The sequence below is a fragment of the Salvelinus alpinus genome, chromosome 3, assembly GCF_045679555.1.
Source record: "Salvelinus alpinus chromosome 3, SLU_Salpinus.1, whole genome shotgun sequence".
Lineage (NCBI taxonomy): Eukaryota > Metazoa > Chordata > Actinopteri > Salmoniformes > Salmonidae > Salvelinus > Salvelinus alpinus.
In genome coordinates, this window is record NC_092088.1 from 14,288,377 (window position 1) to 14,315,168 (window position 26,792).

At 42.9% G+C, this 26,792-nt stretch overlaps 2 protein-coding genes across 3 annotated transcripts in view; one reads left to right on the top strand and one right to left on the bottom strand.

Moving 5' to 3' along the window:
• Nucleotides 1–8,917: 8,917 nt before the first annotated feature.
• On the bottom strand, nt 8,918–25,682 carry LOC139570049 (regulator of G-protein signaling 9-like). 2 transcript variants are annotated; one of them, XM_071391515.1, is made up of 19 exons: nt 25,297–25,682; nt 22,339–22,435; nt 21,107–21,157; nt 20,858–20,964; nt 20,720–20,771; nt 19,615–19,673; nt 19,372–19,448; nt 19,152–19,233; nt 17,398–17,460; nt 16,827–16,856; nt 16,675–16,736; nt 16,384–16,497; nt 16,152–16,267; nt 15,790–15,877; nt 15,557–15,695; nt 15,318–15,400; nt 15,062–15,185; nt 10,482–10,888; nt 8,918–10,396 (listed from the first exon to the last, which is right to left on the bottom strand). In XM_071391515.1, exons 2-19 carry the CDS (start codon nt 22,421–22,423, stop codon nt 10,231–10,233), a joined length of 1,905 nt encoding a protein of 634 aa, XP_071247616.1. In that variant the 5' UTR covers nt 22,424–22,435; nt 25,297–25,682; the 3' UTR covers nt 8,918–10,230. The 2 variants fall into 2 exon arrangements, with proteins under 2 accessions (XP_071247616.1, XP_071247614.1); XM_071391513.1 differs by lacking the exon at nt 25,297–25,682 and adding an exon at nt 24,015–24,348.
• The window catches only part of LOC139570050 (guanine nucleotide-binding protein subunit alpha-13-like), a 39,098-nt gene continuing 37,965 nt past the window's right edge, over nt 25,660–26,792 (top strand). The window contains exon 1 of the mRNA XM_071391516.1: nt 25,660–25,984. Within this exon, the coding sequence (XP_071247617.1) occupies nt 25,702–25,984 (283 nt within the window). The 5' untranslated portion in view covers nt 25,660–25,701. The remainder of the gene's footprint in view (nt 25,985–26,792) is intronic.

Here is a 26,792-nt window from a genome sequence, read left to right on the forward strand (position 1 = left end):
CTCCCCTCTTAGAACAAACGTTGAATACTGAAGTCAGATCTTGTTGAATATATACAGGATGCAGCTCATGAGTTGAAGAGTACAGTAGGTAGCGGATCCATTAACTGCCAACCCATACTAAGAGATAGTGTTAGCCAGATGAGTTGAAGGGTCCCCCCTCTGACTGAGGCAGAAAGAGCCTTAGCAAAACTGTTCATCCAGTTGTTTGCGGAGCCTGCGTGCGTCCGTACGTGCATGTGTGTGTGCGGTGGCTATTGGTTTGTGTACACAGGTCTCAGATGGCTGCTGTTTGGTGAATAAACAGTTGTCGAGTGTATGATAGTGGGGATGAATACTGAGAGAGAGAGAGAGAGAGAGAGAGAGAGAGAGAGAGAGAGAGAGAGAGAGAGAGGGAGAGAGAGAGAGAGAGACAGAGTGACAGAGAGAGAGAGAGAAAGAACGAGAGAGAGAGAGAGAGACAGAGAGAGAGACAGAGAGAGAGACAGAGAGAGAGACAGAGTGACAGAGAGAAAGAACGAGAGAGAGAGAGAGCGAGACAGACAGACAGAGAGAGAGAGACAGAGTAACAGAGAGAGAGAGAAGAGGGAGGGGGAGAGACAGAGAGAGAAAGAAAGAACGAGAGAGAGAGAGAGAGACAGAGAGACAGAGAGAGAGATTGTTGACAACCCTGTACTGAACAGGTCGCAGAATTATACCACTGAACTAATGCCTGAATAAATGATAGCTGTGGGGGACTGTAATGAATATTCTCATTGTTAAAGGTCCCGAACAATCATTTTGATTCCCATGTAAAATAGGTTTTTGAGTGACTAAAACATCACGCAAAATGTTGGATGTAAAATGTAGTTAGCTAGCCCAATCAAGCTAATTCATCTTGGACTATTTCAGTTGAAACTTGAGATCTGGGTACTTCTCATTAAATATATACATTAACTACTAGACAATCTTCATATATCATAACTTAGAGGCAAAAGAAACGCACACCTATTTAGGCGTGGTGCTGGCTAACGAAATGGAACACTTAAAAAATAAAGGAGAGCCGCACACTCTAGCAGCTCAGGCCCACTTTCTGGAAGAAAACCACTCAATTTCTGCTCTACGTTATATTGGCATCGAACATGTCACCCTCCCTAGGAGAGGGGTGACCTCGACAATTTATTGTTAAAACGAGAGGCTGCCTGGATCTTTAATTTAAAGACCCTCGCTCCTTTCGGTCTCAACGTAGACTTTGATCTGAAGCCATTCATGTGATTATTGTGATTTTGCTATTGTAATTGTTTGTAGGCTTATGTAGCCAAGTTGTATCTATGATCGTACGCTATCCATTTATGTTTTTTGTATGCTATTTTAATATGAGAATTAACCAATGATATCAGGCCACACCCAGCCATGATTACAGACACCTGTGTGTGTCTTTTGACACTATATAAATGATTCATCCTGCAATATTTGTCATTATTCCCTGATGAAAACAGCTTGTCTGTCGAAACGTTGGACATAAATATTTTTGCATCTGAGCTCCTAGAGTGTGCGGCTCTCCTTTATCTTTTCAGTTTTACATGTATCATAACTATCAATGATGGCAAGACATTTGAATGTATGACAACTGCGTATGAGTTTTGGGAAACCCCTCCGCTTTTTTTGTTCCATGCTGGCTGAAGACCAAGCTAGCCAGTTACTAGCTAACACTAGACACAGATGAAGACCAAGCTAGCCAGTTACTATCTAACACTAGACACAGATGAAGACCAAGCTAGCCAGTTACTAGCTAACACTAGACACAGATGAAGACCAAGCTAGCCAGTTACTAGCTAACACTAGACACAGATGAAGACCAAGCTAGCCAGTTACTAGTTAACACTAGACACAGATGAAGACCAAGCTAGCCAGTTACTAGCTAACACTAGACACAGATGAAGACCAAGCTAGCCAGTTACTAGCTAACACTAGACACAGATGAAGACCAAGCTAGCCAGTTACTAGCTAACACTAGACACAGATGAAGACCAAGCTAGCCAGTTACTAGCTAACACTAGACACAGATGAATGCGGAACCCTATAAGTATTTTTGCCTTAGATGAATAGGTGAAACCTAAAATGATATTTGCTCTGACAAGCTGCAGCCAAATGTTGGCACCAGTATCCTAGCTACCTAGCTATGTAAACCACACCCCTCTGCGAACACGCCTTCTGCAATGTTGATTATAAGGCGGAACTTAAACCTCTATGGTTATTAAGGTAAGAGAATAAGATGTTACCATTGGTGTATTAAAAATATCGCTTTCATCCCACCTCCTGAATGTAAGTGTTTGACATGGTGGAGGGGGACCAGTAACTTTATGATAAAAATTTATCAATGTAGAATCAACAGTTATGTTTCATACTTTGATCATCATAATTTGATCTGGTTTCATCCAAATATCGTAAAATGTCATGAAAACAAGATTTCGACTGTTCGGGACCTTTAAGACGGTCCAATTGTCAGCTTTTTTACCATAATGTAACATACCAGCAGGAATAACGTAACCCGGACCGCTCTGCTCACTACGCAAACAGAAAATAGCTGCGTGTCTATGTGACTGTCCGCCCGTCTGTCTGTCTGTCCGTCCATCCATCCATCATCCATCCAGCCATCCATGCTAGACTGTCCGTCTGTCTGTCTTTCTCTTCCTTTGACTGACTTTGAGGGTAAAAATAGATTGAGAGCAGAAAGAGAAAGTCAAAGATAAAAACAGGTCCATAAATAAGCAGGTTTGTGCTTTAGCAAAGGAGAGGCTGACATCACAGAGCCCACTGGGTATAAATATAACTATTCTCTAGAGACCGTGTGTTTGTGTGTGTGTGTGTGTGTGTGTGTGTGTGTGTGTGTGTGTGTGTGTGTGTGTGTGTGTGTGTGTGTGTGTGTGTGTGTGTGTGTGTGTGTGTGTGTGTGTGTGTTCAGCTGACAGAGATATTTTAATTCTTTCGTCATGACCGACGCACCGGGCCCGACCCCCAGGCATCTCTCTCTCTCTTTTTCATTGTCCTGCGTTATCTGAAGTGGGAAGACGGGAGGAGAAAAAGGAGAAGAGCGAGGAGAGTAGGATTATGACATTTTATCCACAGAAAAGTATAATTACATCAACTTTTCAAAGCGCTGGTAGTTAGTTCAGATTTCTATCACCTGAAGCACAGACCCATACAGGTGGTGGTGGGGGGGGGGGGGGTTAGGACGATCCTGAGGGACAGTGACTGACAGGGCCATAAGAAAAGTATTAGAAAATTAGGTACATTTTTTTCAATGTTAAATTATTAACCTATCATCATTAATATAATATTTTATTTACAATGTACTATTAAAACTAACGGTTTCTTTTTCTATTCTTGTTTTTGGCAAAAAAGTAAACAAATCAAATCAAATGTATTTATAAAGCCCTTCTTACATCAGCTGATATCTCAAAGTGCTGTACAGAAACCCAGTCTAAAACCCCAAACAGCAAGCAATGCAGGTGTAGAAGCACAGTGGCTAGGAAAAACTCTCTAGAAAGGCCAAAACCTAGGAAGAAACCTAGAGAGGAACCAGGCTATGAGGGGTGGCCAGTCCTCTTCTGGCTGTGCCAGGTGGAGATTATAACAGAACATGGCCAAGATGTTCAAATGTTCATAAATGACCAGCATGGTCAAATAATAATAATCACAGTAGTTGTCGAGGGTGCAGCAAGTCAGCACCTCAGGAGTAAATGTCAGTTGGCTTTTCATAGCCGATCATTAAGAGTATCTCTACCGCTCCTGCTGTCTCTAGAGAGTTGAAAACAGCAGGTCTGGGACATCCAGATAGCCTCTGTAATTGTAGAGTAATTTTCTGCTGTTCTGAAAGTTGGTCAGATTAGTGAGGATAAAGTCCCTTCTGTGTGCCAACCACTGATCATGAAATATTCCATAGATCTTACACCTGAGTTTCAACATGAAGTAAGACACCTGAACACTGTATATGCTGCCACTTTCCCCCCTCCCCTCTTGGTCTCCTGAATGCAATTTGTAAGATGCAGCTGCAAATGCTTTACTTATATTTTGCACACTGCCTGTGACTGTTGCTGGTGGCGAGAGAGCTTTCAGTAAGCTAAAACGGATAAAAAAACATTTGAGGTCCACTATGTCCCAGGACAGGCTTTGCAGTCTTGCCATGCTGTACATTGAAAGTCAGTTAACTAGAAAGCTGGACTTCAAAGACTTTGCTAGCAAGAAGGCTCGGCGCTGGGCTCTTGGTGAGTAAGGCTGAGCAAGGGCCAGTGATAACTGTTAAATGGCATGACGATGGATATTGGATCACTACACACATGATGCCCACAGGCTGAGAACAAGACTGAGAACAGACTAAGCACAAGATATATCTCAAAGTAATGGCTGGATTGACATAACATTTGTTGTGCAGAATCAAGACCCCTGGTGGAAGAAACCTATTGATTTGGTGACCACTTGACCTTTCCTCTAGCGCCACCATCAGGCCTTTTCGTTCCCATTTTGTTTTCCATTTTCCATTTCCACTTTTCCAGCTGCTTTTTTCTAGTTGGTACGTAAACTTAGTTCAGAAATCTGCTGCTGATTTTATTATTTTGTTTGTTCTATCATTCTATAGATTTTAATGTCCATTTATTTTAATTGAAGAGGTTAATGTATATTTACGTTTTTAAAAATTCATTGACGAGGTTAATGTATATTTAAGTTATATTTATTTAAAATTATTCATTAATGTTAAGAGAATTTTCCATTCAAGAATTTTACCATTAAAATTGCTTTAAGACTGTAAAAGATGGCCTTTATGTAACGGCTTTCGTTGGTGGAAGGAGAGGAGGACCAAAATGCAGCGTGGTACGTACCCATAATCTCTTTTAATGAGATTGAATATTTAAAAAAAACAAGAGAATCTAAATGAAAACCGAAACAGTCCGGAATGGTGCAAACACTGAAACAGAAAACAGGAAACAATCACCCACAACACACAATGAAAAACAGGCTACCTAAATATGGCTCCCAATCAGAGACAACAATAAACAGCTGCCTCTGATTGGGAACCACACCAGGCCAAACACCTAGAAATATAACCCACAGAACAAAACATAGAAAAACAACATAGAATGCCCACCCCAACTCACGCCCTGACCAACTAAAATTAAGACATAAAAAAGGAACTAAGGTCAGAACGTGACACTTTAGCACATTTCTTATAGAGGGTATCAGTCTTGCATCAAATAGTGAATTCCACTGTATGCAGAATATTGCATGAATGTCTGCACAGTGTTATATTTCCACAGCTCGCTGTCAGTAAATATCGTACAGTAAATATTGGACTACAAGAGAGTTGCAAGCCGGCAAAGGTATAGTTATTTAAAGCTTTGACTGGGTCGATTGGGTTCTGGAGATGTGTGGTTACAGCTATTGCGCAGGGTTGGTGTGGCCTGTGGTGGGGGGGCCCAATATGATATCTTTTCATGGGGCACAAAATCAATGGTGGCGCCCCTGTTGCCTAGCAAGCATCTCAGTATACCTGCGTCTCAGTATGCCTGCGTCTCAGTATGCCTGCGTCTCAGTTTGCCTGCGTCTCAGTATGCATGCGTCTCAGTATGCCTGCGTCTCAGTATACCTGCGTCTCAGTATGCCTGCGTCTCAGTTTGCCTGCGTCTCAGTATGCATGCGTCTCAGTATGCCTGCGTCTCAGTATGCCTGCGTCTCAGTATGCCTGCGTCTCAGTATGCCTGCGTCTCTCTATACCTGCGTCTCTCTATACCTGCGTCTCAGTATACCTGCGTCTCAGTTTGCCTGCGTCTCAGTATGCCTGCGTCTCAGTATACCTGCGTCTCAGTATACCTGCGTCTCTCTATACCTGCGTCTCAGTTTGCCTGCGTCTCAGTATACCTGCGTCTCAGTTTGCCTGCGTCTCAGTATGCCAGCGTCTCAGTATGCCTGCGTCTCAGTATACCCGCGTCTCAGTTTGCCTGCGTCTCAGTATGCCTGCGTCTCAGTATGTCTGCGTATGCCTGCGTCTCAGTATACCTGCGTCTCAGTATGCCTGCGTCTCAGTATACCTGCGTCTCAGTATGCCTGCGTCTCAGTATACCTGCGTCTCAGTATGCATGCGTCTCCTGCATGTATTTTTATTTTGCGCTCGGCTCCAGGTGATGGAAATCTACTACCTGCGCTTTGAAAAGTTGATGTTATTAGACTTTCCTGTGGATATATTGTCTCACATTCCTACCTTCAAAAGGACCAACCACACGGACAACCAGTAAAGTAGGTTCAAATATAATTATATTCAATATTCTGGCTTGTAGTGGTCATGAGAGGAAACTTTCCTGATTTAAACACTAATTTCTTCCCAACGTAGAATTCAATGCAATTCAAGTCAGGTTTCCAGGCAAGGATGGAAGTATGTACGACTTCCTAACAAATCATGCAAAATAAATTATAGTTAAGAGGAATATGTTAGTTAATGTAGAGAAACGATGATACATATTTTTGGGTCATATGAAAATGGCTATTTAACAGGCTAGCTGACTAGCTAACATTAGCCAGCTATTTATCTTGCTATATGGGCGTTTTACATTTTTTATGAATTGTAATTTGTGATGTTTAATGTTTTAGGGACTCCATTGTCAGGGCATGGAATCTACGAGGTGCCGAAAGCATTCCACAGGGATACTGGTCCATGTTGACTCCAATGCTTCCCACAGTTGTGTCAAGTTGGCTAGATGTCCTTGGGTGGTGGACCATTCTTGTTACACACAGGAAACGGTTGAGCATGAAAATCCCAGCAGCGTTGCAGTTCCTGACAGACTCAAACTGTTGTGCCTGCAAACTGTTGTGCCTGGCACCTACTACTATACCTTTTCAAAGGCACTTAACTCTTTTGTCTTGGCCATTCACCCTCTGAATGGCACACACACAGTCCATGTCTCAATTGTCTCAAGGCTTAAAAATCCTTCTTTAACCCGTCTCCTCCCCTTCATCTACACTGATTGAAGTTGATTTAACAGGTGACATCAATAAGGGACGATAGCTTTCACCTGGATTCATCTGGTCAGTTAATGTCATGGAAAGAGGAGTCTATTGTCATGCAATGTTTTGTACGCTCAGTAATATATGCATCTTCTGACAAGATACAAACATCTCATCTAGCCTGAACAAGTCCTCTTGACTGAATGAATGACTGTATGATTGGTGGCTGTAACTCTCTTTGTGGAGTAAGGTTTGTTGCAGAGGGAGGTGTGAGACTGGATCCTCTCAAGGAATCCTTCTCCCTGTTGAGTTTGAGTCTGGTGATTCTGATCAACACCATCCATGGTGCTGATTATGTGTTACTAGTGCTATTTGGTTGGTTGTTCACGTTTACCATTCTTCACATGATAGTCACCACATGGGCTGCCACTTGTGTCAAATATACTGCACAAAAATATAAGCACAACATGCAACAATTTCAAAGATTTTACTGAGTTACAGTTCAGTTACGAATAAGAAAACCAGTCAGTATCTGGTGTGACCACCATTTGCACTATGCAGCACGACACATCTCCTTCACATAGAGTTCATCAGGCTGTTGATTGTGGCCTGTGGAATGTTGTCCCACTCCTCTTCAATGGCTATGCGATGTTGCTGGATACTGCCGGGAACTGGAACACGATGTCGTACATGTCAATTCAGAGCATCCCAAACATGCTCAATGGCTGACACGTCTGGTGAGTATGCAGGCCATGGAAGAAGTGGGACATTATCTGCTTCCAGGAATTGTGTACATATCCTTGCGACATAGGGCTGTGCATTATCATGCTGAAACATGAGGGGATGGCGGCGGATGAATGGTACGACAATGGGCCTCAGTATCTCGTCACGGTATCTCTGTGTATTCAAATTGCCATCGATAAAATGCAATTGTGTTCATTGTCTGTAGCTTATGCCTTCCCATACCATAACCCCACCACTACCATGGGGAGCTCTGTACACAACGTTGACATCAGCAAATCGCTCGCCCACACTACGCCATACACGTGGTCTGCGGTTGTGAGGCCAGTTGGACGCACTGCCAAATTCTCTAAAATGACATTTGAGGCAGCTTATGGAAGAGAAATTAACATTCAATTCTCTGGCAACAGCTCTGGGGGACGTTCCTCCAGTCAGCATGTCAATTGCACAATCTCTCAGAATGTGAGGCATCTGTGGCATTGTGCTGTGTGACAAAACTGCACATTTTAGAGTGGTCTTTTATTGTAATGATCATGCTGTTTAATCAGCTTCTTGATATGCCACACCTGTCAGGTGGATGGATTATCTTGGCAAAGGATGTAAACAAATTTGTGCACAATATTTGAGAGAAATTAGCTTTCTGTGCGTATGGAACATTTCTGGGATCTTTTATTTCAGCTCATGAAACATGGGGCCAACACTTGACATGTTGCTTTTATATTTTTGTTCAGTGTTATTAGTGAAAATATATCTACGGGAAAACCATAGCCTTTATAGCTGTAGTACATTAGCTTGTCTTCAGCCATGAAACATGCAGAGAACTCCACCTAGTGGAGGTTGTGCATCCTCACCACTGCCCAGAAGACAGATACAGTATATAATGCCATACATTGTCAGTCAGTCTAGTTGCACACAGGGGCGCAACTTTAGTTTTAGAAGTGGGGGGGGACATAATTATTATTATTTAAAAAATGTATACAGGTGGATAAACACTCCAAACAGCCTACCCGACCGCTCGGAGGCGTCCGTATGGTCCTAAAGCACACCGCTGCCTCGTTTTGTATCACATTCCAATGATAAAACTAGGGGGGGCAAAAATGCTATTTCAGAATGTGGGGGGGGGACATGTCCCCTCCCCCGTCCCCAGTGAAAGTTGCGATCCTGGTTAAACACATAGATTAATTTACTCCTCACCTTGTTACAGTCATGTTTTAGTCATTTATTGAGGCACTTACACAAGAAATCATACAATACTGTTCACGTGTCACATTCTGGTCTCTGTAAACACATTAAAGGTAGAGGGTAAAATACATTCTGTTAGTTAACTCACTGCACTGTCCATTAGGAAAGACACTATGGAAAAACATCACTTAACCCCTAAAGATAAAGACAAAGGCTACCCAACACGGGTATGAAACAGTGATTTAGGCAAGTCAGTAAACCTTGAGTCCAAGTCACTTGATAGTGTTCAACAATGCTGTTCAAACATTTTAAAGTTTAATTTCATTACAGTGTGGCACATTTGTAAGGCTATTAAATAGACAATACAGTTATCTAAGATGTATGTTAAATTATGCAGAAGAGAGAGATTGTCTGACAACAAAGTTACAACTGGTCGAGTCCAAGTCTGAGTCAACACTGGTCGAGTCCAAGTCTGAGTCAACACTGGTCGAGTCCAAGTCAACACTGGTCGAGTCCAAGTCTGAGTCAACACTGGTCGAGTCCAAGTCAACACTGGTCGAGTCCGAGTCTGAGTCAACACTGGTCGAGTCCGAGTCTGAGTGAACACTGGTCGAGTCCAAGTCTGAGTCAACACTGGTCGAGTCCGAGTCTGAGTCAACACTGGTCGAGTCCGAGTCTGAGTCAACACTGGTCGAGTCCAAGTCTGAGTCAACACTGGTCGAGTCCGAGTCTGAGTCAACACTGGTCGAGTCCAAGTCTGAGTCAACACTGGTCGAGTCCGAGTCTGAGTCAACACTGGTCGAGTCCAAGTCTGAGTCAACACTGGTCAAGTCCGAGTCTCGAGCCATGAAAATCGTGACCTGTGTCCGAGTCAAGTCCAAGTCACCACTAGTCGAGTCAAGTCCGAGTCCTGGACTAGAGTACTACAAAGCTACATAAAACAGCAGAGAAGCCACACGCACAACTCTACAGAGCAGCAGCATGGTGGAGACACACTGTAGACCTAACGTCAGAAAACTAAACAGAGTTTAACTCACTAGAATACATATAGAAATATGTACTGTACATTGTTGAGAGGTGTTGTGCAAACTCCCAGTAAACTCATAGAATCAAGAGCCGTGTTGATATCAGTGGGCAATGTTCAGCTAGCTTTGACTAGCTTCTGCTACTTCTGAATGTCCAGAACATTGATGTATGAATTGAATGACCGTCATCTGATAGGTGCGAGAGAGCGATCAGTTTGGTTAAATTAAGGATTACGGTAAGGATTCAGCTGTGTCCGTGTGTGTCCATCTCTGTGTGTGTTGTGCATTCGTGCGTGAATGTGTGTGTATGTTACCCGGCCCCCTCATGAGGTGTCACACTCTCCCAGGGACAGATGATCTCCTTCACCTGCCCTCCTCCTCCCCTTCTCGACGCCCCCCCACTCTCCTCCTCATCCTCGGAGTCGATGGGGTAGATGCGACACTCTGGAGGGATGTCCACCTTGATCTGGAAAAAACTGAAGGAACGAGGAAAGAGGAATGAGGAGGGAATGAAGGGATGAGGATGCATAAAGGTGTGTGAGCTGACTCTCTGTGACTCACTTGGCAATGCGTCTGGGCGGGGCTTGGCTGGGCTGCTCCGTGCTGATAGGCTGAACGCGGCTGCTGGTCCCGGCGGGGGCAGGACATTTGGGTGACAGGCTGGCGAATACCGTGGAGGAAGTACAGCCCCGCCTCAACAGACGGCCCAATGAGAGAGCCATACGGGAACGAGAAGAGACAGCTGTCCCCCAGCCCTCAGGGCCTGCCTCTCCCCCCTCCAGCCCACCTCCTCTTCCTTCCTCCCACCTGCGTTCTGAGGCGGGGGTGCTGTCTATGGTTACGCTGATGGGTGAAGGGCAGGCGGGGGTGTGGGGGAGACGGAAGGGGAAAGGGGGTGAGGCGGGGGAGGTGGAGGGGGGGCCGGAGTAGACCGCGAGGTGGGGAACGGGTGCTGTAAAGCGACACAGCTGTAGGGGTTAAAGGTCAGAGGTCAGATATAGGGTCAGGGGTGGGAAAGATCACTGAGAGGTCATACTAATACATTGCACACATGGATGGAGTGGTAAAAATGATGAGTAAATGCTGAACCCTGGTAAACTGTAGATGAAGGGTAGCATGGATTGGTCTGGCCCTGTGACAGGAATGACTGAGTTATCTGTGAGTTCTGTTATGGCATTATGGTCCAATGGACAGTGACGGGCACAGTGACTGGATGACACAGTGAAAATGAGATGACAGACAGATATGGCTGGTAATTGATGCTTTATTGTATAGATGGTGCAGACATGTAGGTTACAGTAATGACATACAACATATGTGCCATTCCACCAATAGACTGCCTTTAGGGGACTGGCTTTTCTTCTTCATTTTATTACACCAAATTTGAACATTCTATCATTAATAGCACACGTTCCAACTTCTCAATAAACATGTTACATCTCAAGAGGTCAAATTATGAAAACATGACTACAAAAGTGACTATTGACAGGGTTGACTGTAACAGGGTTGACGATTTCATCTGAAATCAGCCATAACTCCCATTGTTACAGGGGGAATGGACGCTTGCTCTGTGCAACCGGGAGGAACAATCACAAAAATTAGAATATTTGTAAAACATTTCTAGCCTATCTACAATATATATACAAAAGTATGTGGACACCCCTTCAAATTAGTGGATTTGACTAATTCAGCCACACCCGTTGCTGACAGGTGTATAAGATCGAGCATGCCATGCAATCTCCATAGACAAAGATTGGCAGTAGAATGGCCTTACTGAAGAGCTCAGTGACTTTTAACGTGGCACCGTCATAGGATACCAACTTTCCAATAAGTCAGTTCATCAAATTTCTGCCCTGCTAGAGCTGCCCTGGTCAACTCTAAGTGCTGTTATTGTGAAGTGGAAACGTCTAGGAGAAACAACGGCTCAGCCGCAAAGTGGTAGGCCTCACAAGCTCACAGAATGGGACCGCCGAGTACTGAAGCGCGTAAAAATCGTCTGTCCTCGGTTGCAACACTCACTACTGAGTTCTAAACTGCCTCTGGAAGCAACGTCAGCACAAGAACTGTTCTTCAGGAGCTTCATGAAATGGGTTTCCATGGTCAAACAGCCGCACACAAGCCTAAGATTACCATGCACAATGCCAAACTTCAGCTGGCGTGGTGTAAAGGTTGCCGCCATTGGACTCTGGAGCAGTGAAAACACGTTCTCTGGAGTGATGAATCACGCTTCACCATCTGGCAGTCCGTCGGACTAATCTGGGTTTGGCAGATGCCAGGAGAGCGCTTCCTGCCCGAATGCATAGTGCCAACTGTAAAGTTTGGTAGATGAGGAATAATGGTTAAGGCCCCTTAGTTCCAGTGAAGGGGAATCTTAACACTTACTTACTGACTTTATTGTCCCCATGGGGAAATTTTATTGCAGAGCCATGTACATGTTTAAAGTGGTGTTTAAATACAAAACAAAATTGACAATACAACTTTCATAAAAGTTACATGCCAGTAAAACATTATTATTATTATTATTTATTTTTTTTAAATACTAGCCTGCTGGCCTTACTGAGTCGATAGGAACATTAGCCTGAGCTATTTAGGAGGGATATCACACCTGGCACAAATTATTGTGTAGTTGTGTTTTTCCTGCTGAGGGGTGCCCTATACCTGCGCCCAGAGGGGAGTAGTTCAAAGTCCGGGTGGCTTGGGTCTAATTAAAAACACAAAAGAACGCCACACCAAGCCACACCAAACGCGACGCCACACCAAACACCACGCCACGCCACACCAAACGCCACGCCACACCAAACGCCACGCCACACCAAACGCCACGCCAAACGCCACGCCACACCAAACGCCACACCAAACCAAACGCCACACCAAACGCCACGCCACCAAACGTCACACACTGCAGGATGCAACAGAGCCGCGTCCCCTGTCATCATAACACTACAGCATACAATGACATTCTAGACAATTCTGTGGTTCCAACTTTGTGGCAACAGTTTGGGGCCCTTTCCTGTTTCAGCATGACAATGCCCACATGCACAAAGCCGAGGTCCATACAGAAATGCTTTGTCGAGATCGGCGTGGAAGAACTTGACTGGCCTGCACAGAGCCCTGACTTCAACCCGATCGAACACCTTTGGGATCAATTGAAACGCCAACTGCGAGCCAGGCCTAATCACCCAACATCAGTGCCTGACCTCACTAATGCTCTTGTGGCTGAATGGAAGCAAGTCCCCGCAGCAATGTTCCAACATCTAGTGGAAAGCCTTCCCAGAAGAGTGGAGGCTGTTATAGCAGCAACGGGGGGACCAACTCCATATTAATGGCCATGACTTTGGAATGAGATGTTCAACGAGGTGTCCACATACTTTTTGTCATGTAGTGTATCTATGGGTAACAGGGTTGACGTGTTAGGCTCGATGTTCTCAGTTTTCTACCACAAAACACCAGAAAATGGCCAGAAAAAGTAGAGCCATCTCAACTGCTATTAAATGTTCAATGTTTCTTAAAAAAGGAATAGTGTTAACATATTAACACAAGAGTTGAGTTCACGTTACAGGGTTAACCCTGAGGGACAAATTAAGAGTTTATTTCCAAAATGCTATATATATCCATAACAGAAATGTTGGTAAATTAGCTTTTACTGTTTGAAGAACTTATGAATGAGACTAGTGGAAAAACACACCATCTAATCATGGCATGGGGTTGTTCAATGACAGACATGTATTTGTTTATAATCTGTCACTTGATGGTTTCATTTCAGAGACAAATAATCATGTTTTTTGCAAAACGCTATATATCTGCCTCACTCTCAGAGAAATCAGTAGTACTGCTAGGTTTTACACAGTAATAATATATATCTGCCTCACTCTCAGAGAAATCAGTAGTACTGCTAGGTTTTACACAGTAATAATATATATCCGCCTCACTCTCAGAGAAATCAGTAGTACTGTTAGGTTTTACACAGTCAAATGTAATTTTAAAAAACATTTTTTTTTTCCATAAAATAAATAATTCAATGCAGTAATATGAGATCTATATGTAAAACATTTGACATTTTAGTTATTTAGCAGATGCTCTTATTCAGAGCGATTGACAGTTAGTCAATTTATCTTAAGATATCTAGGTGAGACAACCACCTATCACAGTCAAATACAGAATACGAACATTTCATTCCAGCTAAATAATGGATTTATACCGTATGGCAAAACTTTTTTTATCTATTAATTAAACAACTTAGAACAGTAATATTGTAGACACAGGAAGGCTCCCATAAGCAACCATTTCTGATGAAACAAAAACACAAAATGTGAAAAATTGGTGGATATAGCATTTTGGAAATAAACCCTTCAAATGTAAATTTAATTAATCACATTAAATAAGATCTTTCCCTAAGCAGCAAAAGAACTAGGACTGATGGTGAAAACTTTTGGGGAAGATCTTGGGGTTAAGTGGGTTAAAATCGTCCTAGAAGTTGGACAAACATTACTTGCGACATGCCAAAATTTGAATTTTCAATTAAAACACAATTTATTTGAATGAGAAAACACTGCTATTGGCATTGTTTACCGTGGTTTATGTACACACAATGTCTGAAGGACATAAAAGGCACTCTATTGGTGGAACAACCCAGATATGTCCCTATGGGTGGAACATGAAGCTGATGACATTGAAAGAGAGGCGAGAGACGCAGATACCGGTGAGACGCAGGTGAACATACCATCAAGACTAAAACACTATCTCCTGTGACATGTACTATGATTTTCTAGAATAATGTGAACAGAAAACACTTTAACTTTACATGTAACGGTCTGTGGACAGTCAGACATTACTGTTCTTCTAGTATACAGTTCATAGAAATTCAAAATTGCACTGCTATCTTCCAAACTATTTTTAAAGATAGCAACAACGTTGCTTCGTTTTCATTGGGTGTGTAGCCTATGTGTGTGTGTGTGTGTGTGTGTGTGTGTGTGTGTGTGTGTGTGTGTGTGTGTGTGTGTGTGTGTGTGTGTGTGTGTGTGTGTGTGTGTAGTTGTGCTTCTAGAAGTGTGTACATTTATGTCAATGCATGTGAGTATGTCTGTGGTCTATTTTTTGGGTGGGGGCACCTCCTTGCCCTTGTTGCTGAGTTTACTCATGACCTGTGTGATGTCCACAGGACCACTGGTGGCCATCCTGGCTCTCTCCTCCTTCTCCTGCTGGCGGACGATGATGGGACTGATGCTGGGACGACGCTTCCTCGCATTGGCCTCCAACTGGGACACACTGGAGAAGGGAGGTGGCGGAGAAAGAGTTATTAACGTCCGTACAGCTACAAAGTCTTTCCATCTCTGCATTGAGGGAGATAGGCATGACAGTCCAGACAATATGTCCACTGTGCTGACACACAGCACTGACCTGAACCTGTGTTGATCAGGACCGATGGCCCTCTTCTGAGTGTCCTTAAACACTGGAGACTTCAGGTACCGCCCATAAGAGTCCTACATAAAAACACTTAGATACCTCCTGTACGTGTATTGACAGTTTTACTCCAAAATAAGTTAGTCAGGAATGTTACATCATGGCAACCATTTTGTGTTTGATTTCTCCAGTTACAGCAGGCAGAGGGCCAGTAGTATTAATGAGGTGAAACTGACCTTCTTCATCAGCATGAAGATGTGTGTCTGAGCTGCATCCAGTACGTATCTGTGAGGGTGTTTCAGCCCTTTGACCGTCACTTCCATAGTCTTCCCGTCAATGTTGATCCACCGGGGGGCGCCACGCGCCAAGAAAGTCCTGACCAGAGACATGGTGAGTGAGAGTGTGTGAGTGAGAGTGTGTGAGTGTGTGAGTGAGTGAGTGAGTGAGTGAGTGAGTGAGTGTGTCTTACTTGTAGACCTGCTGGGCCTTCTCGTTCATGGTAGCAGCCGTTCCCCACTTCAGATCCTCACATGCCTCCCAGAATGCCAGGTTCTCACCTGTCAATCAATCAGTCAACCAATCAAGCTTGACTTTTATAATATCAACCCCTAATAGAACAAGTAGATGCACCTTCAGAAGAGCCAGATGGTTGGGTGTCAAAGGGACTGGTACGTGACTGACTAGAATTCACTATTAGGTGTTTATATAATGTTTTTTTAATCAGGTTAGTATTGTTGAGATGAAAATCTATTTTTCAAGAGACCTGGACCAACATATAATACCATTGCTGTAATGTTTCCCCAATGTTGTCATAACGTTGTATCAACATACCGCTGAACTCCTTCTTGAGGAAGAGTCTGAAGTCATCTCTGCCTCGAGGGTCAGAGAGCAGCTCCCCGAAACTGAACGTCCACCTCTCCACACGCATCTTAGTAGGAATATCCACACTGACAGACAGACACATGAATGTCCACGTATTGATACTGTACAAGTTCAAATGATACGTTCTATAACAACAGGTAGGACAGGAAGAGTAAGTTGAACAGTTGGGGATCAGACTCACTTGGCCATGTTGAGCAACCAGTAGGTGACATCATCGGTGACCCAGGGGTTGCTAGGGAGACAGGGGGCTAGGAAAGGGTCGTGCTTATTACAGGTGATGGAGTATTTCACCAGACTGGAGAAGAGAGAGAACACGCACACACAAACAACTACTACTATGTTGGAGAATTATGCTTTTTAGCACTTAGTCATACAAATGTTTTCACCATTTATTACGACACAGTGCCTAGTATGTGAGTTCAGCTTTTAACCCTGAGTGTGTCAAACGTGACGAAATGTAAACTAGACGTACGCTCCGATAGAGACAGACGACTTGACCCTCGGCCTCATGATGGACTGCTGGGTAAAAATCATCTACAGGAAACAGGAAAAGGAAGTGGTCATCAACACAGACAAAAATGTAAATGAGGTAATTATGTTAGGATATAAAATGTTGTTACTAACAATTCTTCTGAAGAAGTCTGAAGTTTCTTTCTGGAAAATAAAACAATGATTTGGTTATTTAAAGCAGAATGGCCAGCTACGGTCAACTTTGTTCCGTTAGACATAAAATAATAATGTGGTATTTATCACTACACTTAATGGTTTGTGTGTGTGTGTGTGTGTGTGTGTTTGTGAGTGAGTGTGTGCAGACGGAAGTACTCTTCAAAGTTGACACAGTAAAAGAGAAGAGAACCTGCAGAGAGAAAAGAGAAGGGGGATATCCTGTCAATTCAAATAGAAATCAAATGAAAGGTGCAATCTGCAATATCTTCAGTTGAAGTATGAGATTGGATTTGGCTAACAGAGTGGACAGGTGTGGTGTGATTGCTTGACAGAGAGTCCAGATGTAATGTGGGGGCAAGTAGAAGGGTGTGTACCTGTATCTAATGTCAGATTACCACAGTTGAAATCCTCTTATCAAATATAAGCAGCTTGAATAGAGCCGTGCTAGGTCACAATGACAAACCTGTAGTTACAATACACCCTCAGCATAAGCAGGCTAATCTACACACACATGGGACTGACCTGTTACCTCCTCTGCGTTGGGGTCTACCATGCGTTCTAGTCCGTAGTCCATTGCACTGACAGTCCCTGGCTACAGACAGCCAGACAGACAGAGACAGAAAAAGTGTAATGTGCACGGTATGATAATATGATTTGAGAGCATGGTGTGTTGTTCTGTTGATTGGTATAAGACTGAAAAATGAGCTAGGCCCCCTACCCCTGCGCCCCTAATGAGAATATCCAGCATGCATCATTCTCTACCCATGATTCCTCATTAGCAGGCTGTCTGTCTAGACAGAGGTAAAGGCCAAAACTCCTACCTGCAGAGACACACATCATCTCACCCAAAGATATATTCACCTGTCAGCAGGACAGTGCCTGATAATAGATCTGATCATATTTACTGTCTGATAAATTCACTTTGAAGACAGGATTAACCATTTACTGCAGTGGGTTAAATCAGGGCCACACAGAGTGTTTCTTGGTAGTCTTAAACAAATCTACTTTGAAACAAAAGTATACACCTCAAACACATGGTTATGGGTTTAAAGAAAGAAAAGTATGATATAGGTACAGTGACACGTTTTTTTTAACATGACTTAAAAAACGTAATCCTATGCAACATTAACCAATTAAAAACAGTTCTGTAGCGATGAGGTTTGTACAGTAAGCTATAGGCCCAATACATTATCACTGCATATTGGCTACGCTTGAATTGCCCTGCCATTGTTCTTCTCAGACCATTTTGAAATTATATTTCAAACTTTTAGGTATATGAAAGGAGAAAGGGGATACCTAGTAATTTGCACAACTGAATATATTCAACCAATAGCTCATTTGTTGTATTACTTGTGAGGCAAAGCTGAGTGAGCATAATAATAATATATTTTTTTTTTTACTGGGCTGATGGCCTGCATTTGATGGTCAGTCTGAGGGGAGGGAGCAGCAGTGAGGCTCCTCTCTCCCTCCATCTGCTGAGAAAGGGGACACAGTCTTCCAGCTGATAGTGAAACTTAAGTCGCACTGCATTATTTCTGCACCAATTCATGTTGTTACTCCTATGACCAGAGAAAGGTAAATATTCCCTCGATATAAATGAAAAGACACAAGCCGCTAATAATGACAACGCAAGCTTATCGGAACACTTTGCTATACTCATTCACCACAGTGCTGGTTGTAGCGTGAGTGGAAGTAGGGAGAATGGATTAAAAGTGTTCAACAAAGTGTTGACAGTGCTCAATAAGAACTTAATGTGAGATTTCAAAACTTTTAAAAGCATGATTAGAGAGAGACTGAATGAATACGGCAAAAGCTGCTTTTTTTACGAGTAAGTTCATGTTTAAGTTCTTATTCATTCAGTCTCTCTCTAATCAGGGTTTTAAAAGTTTTGAAATCTCACAGTTTTAAAAGTTTTGAAATCTCACATGATCAACTTTGCTGTACATTCACAGTTTATTTTTTACAGTCTATGGAGCGAGGAAACTGTGCAGACACGGTCATCTGAGCTATCTGATTGGTCAGCGATAGGCCTATAAGTGCACTTGATTTGTTCTCGGGGCCTGCCAGGTAGGCTACCTTCAGACACATGCGCTAGGGCTGCTGAATCAAATGCACCTATCACCAATAAAAATAAATATTGTTGGTTTTTTTACAGAAATGTTTGGTCATCGACTAGGAATGCCTTGGAGATCGTCCAGTCGATTGCAATTGACCAGTTGGAGACCACATACAGTTTGATGTAGTGTGTGTGCGTGTGTGTGTGTGTGTGTGTGTGTGTCTCACCGGAGGTCTATGTACAACCCAGTAGGCTCTCTCCTGGCAGTCAAATACTGCACGATCAGGCTTCTTCCTCTCCTTTCCCGCCCTACACACACACACACACACACACCTGTTAGTTAACTCACACAGCTGTGAGTTAGAGGCCTGATAAACAACCTATGTTCCCATGTAAACAGTCTGTGGATGAATGGATGTTAGTGTAGTCTGTTTCTGCCAGACTAACCTGTACTGTTCTTTAGCCTGCATCACAATGAAGTCCCACTTATGGTTCATCCACTTGTGAAGACCGTTATACTGCTCCTGAAGAGAAAACACAGATGTGTGTTACCACTTAGACAGATGTGTGTGTGTGTGTGTGTGTGTGTGTGTGTGTGTGTGTGTGTGTGTGTGTGTGTGTGTGTGTGTGTGTGTGTGTGTGTGTGTGTGTGTGTGTGTGTGTGTGTGTGTGTGTGAGAATGCCTCTCACCTGTTCATGCATCTCTAGAACTCCTTTCTTGCGGATGTTTCTCTTGGCCAGGTAGATTGCTGAAAAATAAACATGATTTTATTATTATTATTATTTTTTTTTACTTATTCATGTGTTGCACGTTGCGCCACAATATTGTTTTGAACGTTCCTTTTAGGACTGAGCATTCTACTCGATGCATCGTCATTGAGCGCTGATAAAGATTTATTCCAAAGTGCAGTACTGTGGCTTGAAAACACGATGGCATTTCTAAAGAAGGCGAATAATTAGTAGGAAAACCTTGTCATCATTTCGATGTCTCCAGATTGACTTTAGTTGCAGTATAACGTTAGCTAGCTAGCTAAGATTGAGGGGAGACTTCCAGATTTTAGCTAGCTAACATTTGCACTGCTAGCAATTTTTTATTAATTTTGCTAGCTAATGACAATATTGCCATCTGTCTAAAGTAAATTCGACAACATGATGATTGTTTCCTACTAAATATGTGCCTACTTTACCAACGTCATCGTATTCCCAAACCCCTATAGTGTAATTTGGACAAAACAGTCATTAGCCCTGGTTTAGAGTCATTAGCTCCCGTTCTACTTTTGAGCATCAATATGGCTGCTCCATCTGTAGAACATCGATTAAAAATGGCAACGACGCGACCGAGTGATGGAGGTGCAACACACGAATATGTCCACAATGTAGGTGACCTAACAATAAAGAAAGCTTTAAAGCTGCAATATGTAACTTTTTGGGCGACCCGACCAAATTCACATTGAAATGTTAGTTATAGATCTGTAATTCTCATTGAAAGAAAGTCTAAGAAGCGGTAGATCTGTTCTATGTGTGCTACTTCTATGCTTCAAATTTAGTTTTTTGCATATTTTATTTTCAGTTTTGTACACCAGCTTCAAACAGCTGAAAATACAATATTTTTTGTTATGGGAAATATATTTCACTGCGGTTTAGATGGCACAATGATTCTCTACACTAAACTTACTGGTTTTGTCACATAAACTGAAATTAGGCAAACTATTAGAATTTCATCAACCAGGAAATTGCGGAGAGGTTTCTGCAAAGTGCACCTTTAACTATGTTTGTCTCGTTGTGTGTATCTCACCATAGTCGGTGTCCTCTACAGGCCACTGCTGGGCCGGCCAAAAGTATGGTGTCTGACAGAAGACAAAAAGCACAGAGGTTTGGCATAGAGTTAGGCGTATGGGGTTGGTTAAGGTTTATACGGTGTTGTCGTGGTTACCTGAAAGCGGTAGAGGGCTGTGTCTGGTTTGATGACTAGTCGTTTATGATCCTGGAGGGGATAGATGTACCCAAACGCCACCAACATGGTGCCCAGAGCCCACGCCTCTACACAGACAGAGAGAGAGGGGGGGGGAAGAGGGAGAGAAGGAGCGAGAGACAGAGAGAGGGGTGGAGAGGGAGAATATGAGCGAAAGAGAACCGTAATTCAAGAATGTTCTGTGTATGTCTGAGAAGAAAGCTCTCTTACCTTCTGCCTCTATAGTGTAACGGTTGGCTAGCCATGTCACGACATCCTCACCTGGAGAAGGTTGCAACAAACATCACAACTATTATAGAGATATGACATCACATGTATGACATCAGATGGACACTTTCATTGATGTTACTCTGTAATATAAAGAGGGTGTGGAAAGTAGAGAGAGAAAGAGAGAAAGGGAGAGGAGGATATTAGAGTGACAGAGAGAGAGATAGAGACACAGAAAGAGAGAGAGAAAAAAAGGGAGAGTAGAAAGAGAGACTCTGCCCACAGGACATTACATGTGGAGTTTGTAAATGCCAGAGGCCTCCCTCTGAGAGAAACTAATGCTGAGACAGTCAATATACTGAGAGGGGAGGATGAGAGGGGAGGGGAGCTTCTATTTTGCAAACCAAATTTCCCTAAGGGATTCTGGGAGTTCTATTTTCTTCCAGTCTGTTCTGTTCTATTATTTACCAATAATAGAATACCAGAAATGGACCAGGCTGAAGTGGCGTCATTAAAACTCAAGAGTATAGGTTCTTTATCAATCTCTCTCGCTCTTCTTTCTTCTCTCGGCCTCCTTCACACTCTAATCTCTCTCTCCCGCCATCATCTCTCTCTCCATCCTTCTCTCTCTACCTTTCTCTCTCTCTTTCATTCACTCTCTCATTCATTCACTCTCTCATTGTCTCTCTCTCTCTCTCCATCCTTCTCTCTCTCTAGCCTTCATTCTCTCATTCTCTCTCCCTCCATCATCTCTCTCTATCTTTCCTTCTCTCCCTCATCTCTTTTGCCTTCCTTCTCTCCCTCCTACACACTCTATTCTCTCTCTCCCTCCTCCATCATCTCTCTCTCCATCCTTCTCTCTCTACCTTTCTCTCTCGCTATCATTCACTCTCTCATTGTCTCTCCCTCCATCATCTCTCTCACTCCATCCTTCTCTCTCTCCATCCTTCTCTCTCTCTAGCCTTCATTCTCTCATTCTCTCTCCCTCCATCATCTCTCTCTATCCTTCCTTCTCTCCCTCATCTCTTTTGCCTTCCTTCTCTCCCTCCTACACTCTCTCCCTCCCTCTGTTTCCCCTCTCTCTCCCTCTCAGTAAGAGGTTGTCATGGAGATAGAATATTGAGCTCAAGACATGGGAAAAAATAGGAGTTACCTAACCTATGGCAACCACTATCAATCCACTGAGTGTGTTTTCTGTGTGCTTCTTTGTGTGTGTGTGTGGGTTTTTTTTTAACCTGTGATAGCATGTGGTATAGTAGTGATAACCAGTTTCTGGGGTTGTGACTTGACTCCAGTCTTTGGATCCTGCATCTCCAGCATCACAGCCTCCACCTGGAAGACAACAGGAACACAGGCTGTAAAGACAACAGATCACTAACGGCGTACACCACTACAGAGGCAGGTCACCGAGACAACGGGTTGTCAAAATAATAGGTTACCATGACAGTAGGACAGACAGTCAACAGGTTACTATGACGAGACAGGTCAGAGCTATATATGCATATAATTACTTAATTATATTACTTTTAAGTAGTACTATGACTATTAAATAATAGGATGTCTGTGCTTTGTAGTTCTGAGACAGGTTATTGGGAGGACTGTGAGGAAGGAGACAGGGAACACAAACAAGCATATACACGCTATGTGGAGGAAGGACTCAGGTCCTCTTAATGTTTGGAGAACCAGTGTGTTTCAGCAAGTAGGGTTCTGTCTGTCTGTCTGTCTGCCTGTTTTGAGCCCGGCTACCAGTGTGTCTCAGTCAGTCTTGCAGTGTAGAGCTATAGCCCAGTCTGTTTTAAACCAGCCTGCTCTGGCCTGTCTCTGACTGATATGAAGGGGCTTTCTGCCAGACCGGTGTCTGTCTGAGGCTTTGATGTCATGTGACAGTAACACCATCCAGCTAGGTTCAGCCAACCACAGCGGACTCAGCACCCTCTGGACACCAACTGTCTCTGGGCCAAGCAGAGCTTGTAAATAGGCTAAACATCATAGTCTTAAGTTACACAGAGAAGCCAGTTTTAGTACCCTGTTGGTAACAGAAGCAGGTACAACAAGCACAGTCCCAGCTGGAAAAGCTCTAGGATCTGTCCTCTCCATACTGCTACTGTCTGGATTAACTGGTTGATGGTGGTGCTGATAATACTAATCAGACTAATGCTGATCACGCTCACTGACCGCATCCATGAGTAGCAGTACAACGCTAAAGAGAACACCGTGTCAATCAACATAAAGATACCAGTAAGTGAAAGGCTGTTCACCAAAGTCATTTATTTTAACACATTGAGAATAGGTGGTCTCGCTCTCGTTTTACTGCGTAGCTTTCGAGATCTTGCAGTCTTCTTAACACCTGTGAAACACCTAAACATGACCGTCATAATTCCCAGGCTTTCCTGTGAATTATGTTTTCTGATAACTGAGTTTTCAAATTGGCCATTGTAAGAGAAAATGGCATGTTAGGAAAACACATGTGTATGTATTATTATCATATAGGTGCATTGGGTTGACAGACATTGATCGAATAATACCAGAAAAACAGAACTGCCCACCCACGTCAATTTTTTAAAATTACATTTAGTGAAATTGTCGACTAACGTAAATTGAACGTGAAATCAACTAAAAACGTCCCCGTGCCATTGGATTTGGGTTAAAAGTTGGATGAAAATAATGTGCAATTCCACTACCTTTAAGACTTTTTTGCGAATCCAATTAGTTTTCAACGTTGATGAATGTTATGACATTTTGGGGGTTGAAATTAAGTGGAAACAACGTTGATTCAACCAGTCTTTGCCCAGTGTATGAAGTACGAACAGACGATTTTATTTTAAGAACTAAATATAGCAAGACAGCCTAGATGTCTGCGTCTGTGGTGTGTAGCATAACCGTATCATAATTTCTGATAAAGCTAACCTACCTTTTTGAGACATGCCATCCTCGGTCGGAACCTCTGTCCATGATCCCGTACATTTCTGATGGTCATGTTGTTTGCTTTCCTCCCCTCTTATTCGCTATGATAACGCCAATACTGAATTAATTTAGCCTAATATTTCTCCAGCCAAAGCGAAGATGCTGGATGCGAGTGAATAAGCAAGCAGTTTATCAATACAATGACCAGCAGCAAGCATCCATAGGGATGGAGAGGGATTGCGTATCAGCCAATCAGGGCACTGTTCTATATTACCGCCACTGATTTGACCTGTCTGTCACTGCCTGGGTTTCCACTAGCTTCTACAGCTACAAAGTCAGATTCCACAGCCACGAAGTCAGATTCCACAGCCACAAAGTCAAAATTGGCCACAATGGCGGAATTTGTTGTCTTAATTTAAGGTTAGGGTTAGGCATAAAGTTAACAGTGTGGTCAAGGTTATAAGAAGATAAATGGTAGAAATGGGCGAGGTTTATGACTGTGTGGCTATAAAAGCTGGTGATGACCCACAGACTGCGTTATAACAGTTACCGGTCACGCTCTGCGTTTACGCAACTGTGACCGCCAGGTGATGACATTGGGTAATAAATCTCAGTCTACATGCTTCATGATTAAATCATGATTGTAATTTGGCAGTGTTGAATTGTTCTGTTAAATGATGCATTTAATGTGATGTGAATAATAAGGTATTTCAATGCTATAATTTTAGGCACAGCTATTTTCTTTCATTTGGTCAACTTTGGTAAAACATTTTGGTTTAATTGAGGATTTAAAAACGTTTTATCAGGGCAAAACTGCATGTTTTATTCAAACTACAAAATCACATGGTTGAGTGATGAGATAAGGTATTCATTTAGCATAGCAAGAAAGGCATTATATACCAGATTTGTTTACTGTATACTACAGTGGAGGCTGCTGAGGGGAGGATGGCTCATAATAATGGCTGGAATGGAGTGAATGGAATTACATAAAACTATGTGTTTGATGTATTTGATACTATTCTACTTATTCCGCTCCAGCTATTACCACGAGCCCGTCCTCCCAATTAAGGTGCTACAAACCTCATGTGGTATGCTTAAGCAATAAGGCACCTCGGGGGTTTGTGGTATATGGCTAATATACCACAGCTAAGGGCTGTATGCATGCAAGACGCAACGCGGAGTGCCTGGATACAGCCCTTAGCCGTGGTATACAAACCCCGAGGTGCCTTATTGTGAATATAAACTGGTTACCAACATAATTAGAGCAGTAAAAATACATGTTGTCTTACCCGTGGTATATGGTCTGATATACCACACCTGTCAACCAATCAGCATTCAGGGCTCGAACCACCCAGTTTATAATATATTGTCAAAGCACACTTCCTGGTTGTAGAAGAGAGATTGGCTTGGCCCTCTATGTGTGTTTAGTTGTATCTCCATTAGCTTTTTCAGAAGCAGCAGCTTCTCTTCCTGGGGTCCACAAAAAAACATGACAAGATAAAAAACACTCATACACTGATAGTCACACAAATAATGTGCGTTTGTGTGTGAACGAGCTGCCTAGCGAAAGTGGTGTGTGTCACATGTAGTACATTGAATTGGAATAATTATATTTCTATAGTGTAGTCGCGTTTCCGCGCGCCTCACATGAACGAGCAAACCCTCTCCCGTGTATCGATGAAGCTGGTTGAAACATGGCGGACTTCCTGCCGACCCGATCCGTGCTAAACCAGTGCTTCCCAGTTTGCCTGCTTACCAGCACCGAGGTTGAACAGCTGAGGAAATCTAAAGAGATTGACAAAAGTCTTTCCCGAGACAAAACCTACGCGGAACGACTAGTTAAGATACTTTTACTGGGCGCGGGCGAGAGCGGCAAGTCCACTTTCCTCAAACAGATGAGGATCATCCACGGGCAGGACTTCGACCAGCAAGATCGTGAAGAGTTCCGGGCAACAATTTACAGCAATGTTATCAAAGGTAACTAGGGAGAACTTCTACGGGACTAAAAAGCTACACGAGTTAACATTCTGGACTCTTCTTTCGAGCCCTAGTGAAAGTTGAGTGGTAAAAAAACTTTTGAGCGAAGTTTACATTATATGTATGCGTGGAGCTGCTCGCTGAATTTAGCAGCTAGATTAGTTAGCTTGGGGTTTAACGTTAGCTTCAGAACTACAATTAAACATTCACCGTTTAGTGGATGAACGCCAGTGTTTATGACTGTTGTCGGCTAGTATGAGAGTGTCTCAGCTTTTAATGTAAAAGCGCCATTTTATGTTATAACTAGTTAAATCTGATGCACACTGTGATGTGAAAAGGTCATTAGGACGCCTCTTTTAGAAAGTGTTAACCTACTTCCTGCTGTCAACTCTTCAGTGTCGAAGCCGCATAAAGATGTCTGAATTCAGATGACATCATTGTTTTACCACTATACTCCAGTATATGTCGGTATTCATGTCATAAGAAGAAATTCCCCTCGACCACGCCCACAAATTGGGGAAAACAAACGGTATTCCACATTGACCCCCATTTGTAAAACATAAATAAAATAAAAAGCCTACTTAGTCATCAATATTTAATTCTACAGAAATAACAAAACATGCCGAAAAGCTGTCAAAAATCCCGACCCACGGTTCGGAATGCTCCCACATAGGGAAATACAGCCTGCGAGAAGAGCCCTTTGGCTTTAAGCGTAAATCATGGTCCAAAGACGCTGACTGAGACACAATATTTTGCAGTCCCTCCAGGATTTTGTGATTTAAAAAAATATATATATTTATGCGGGAAA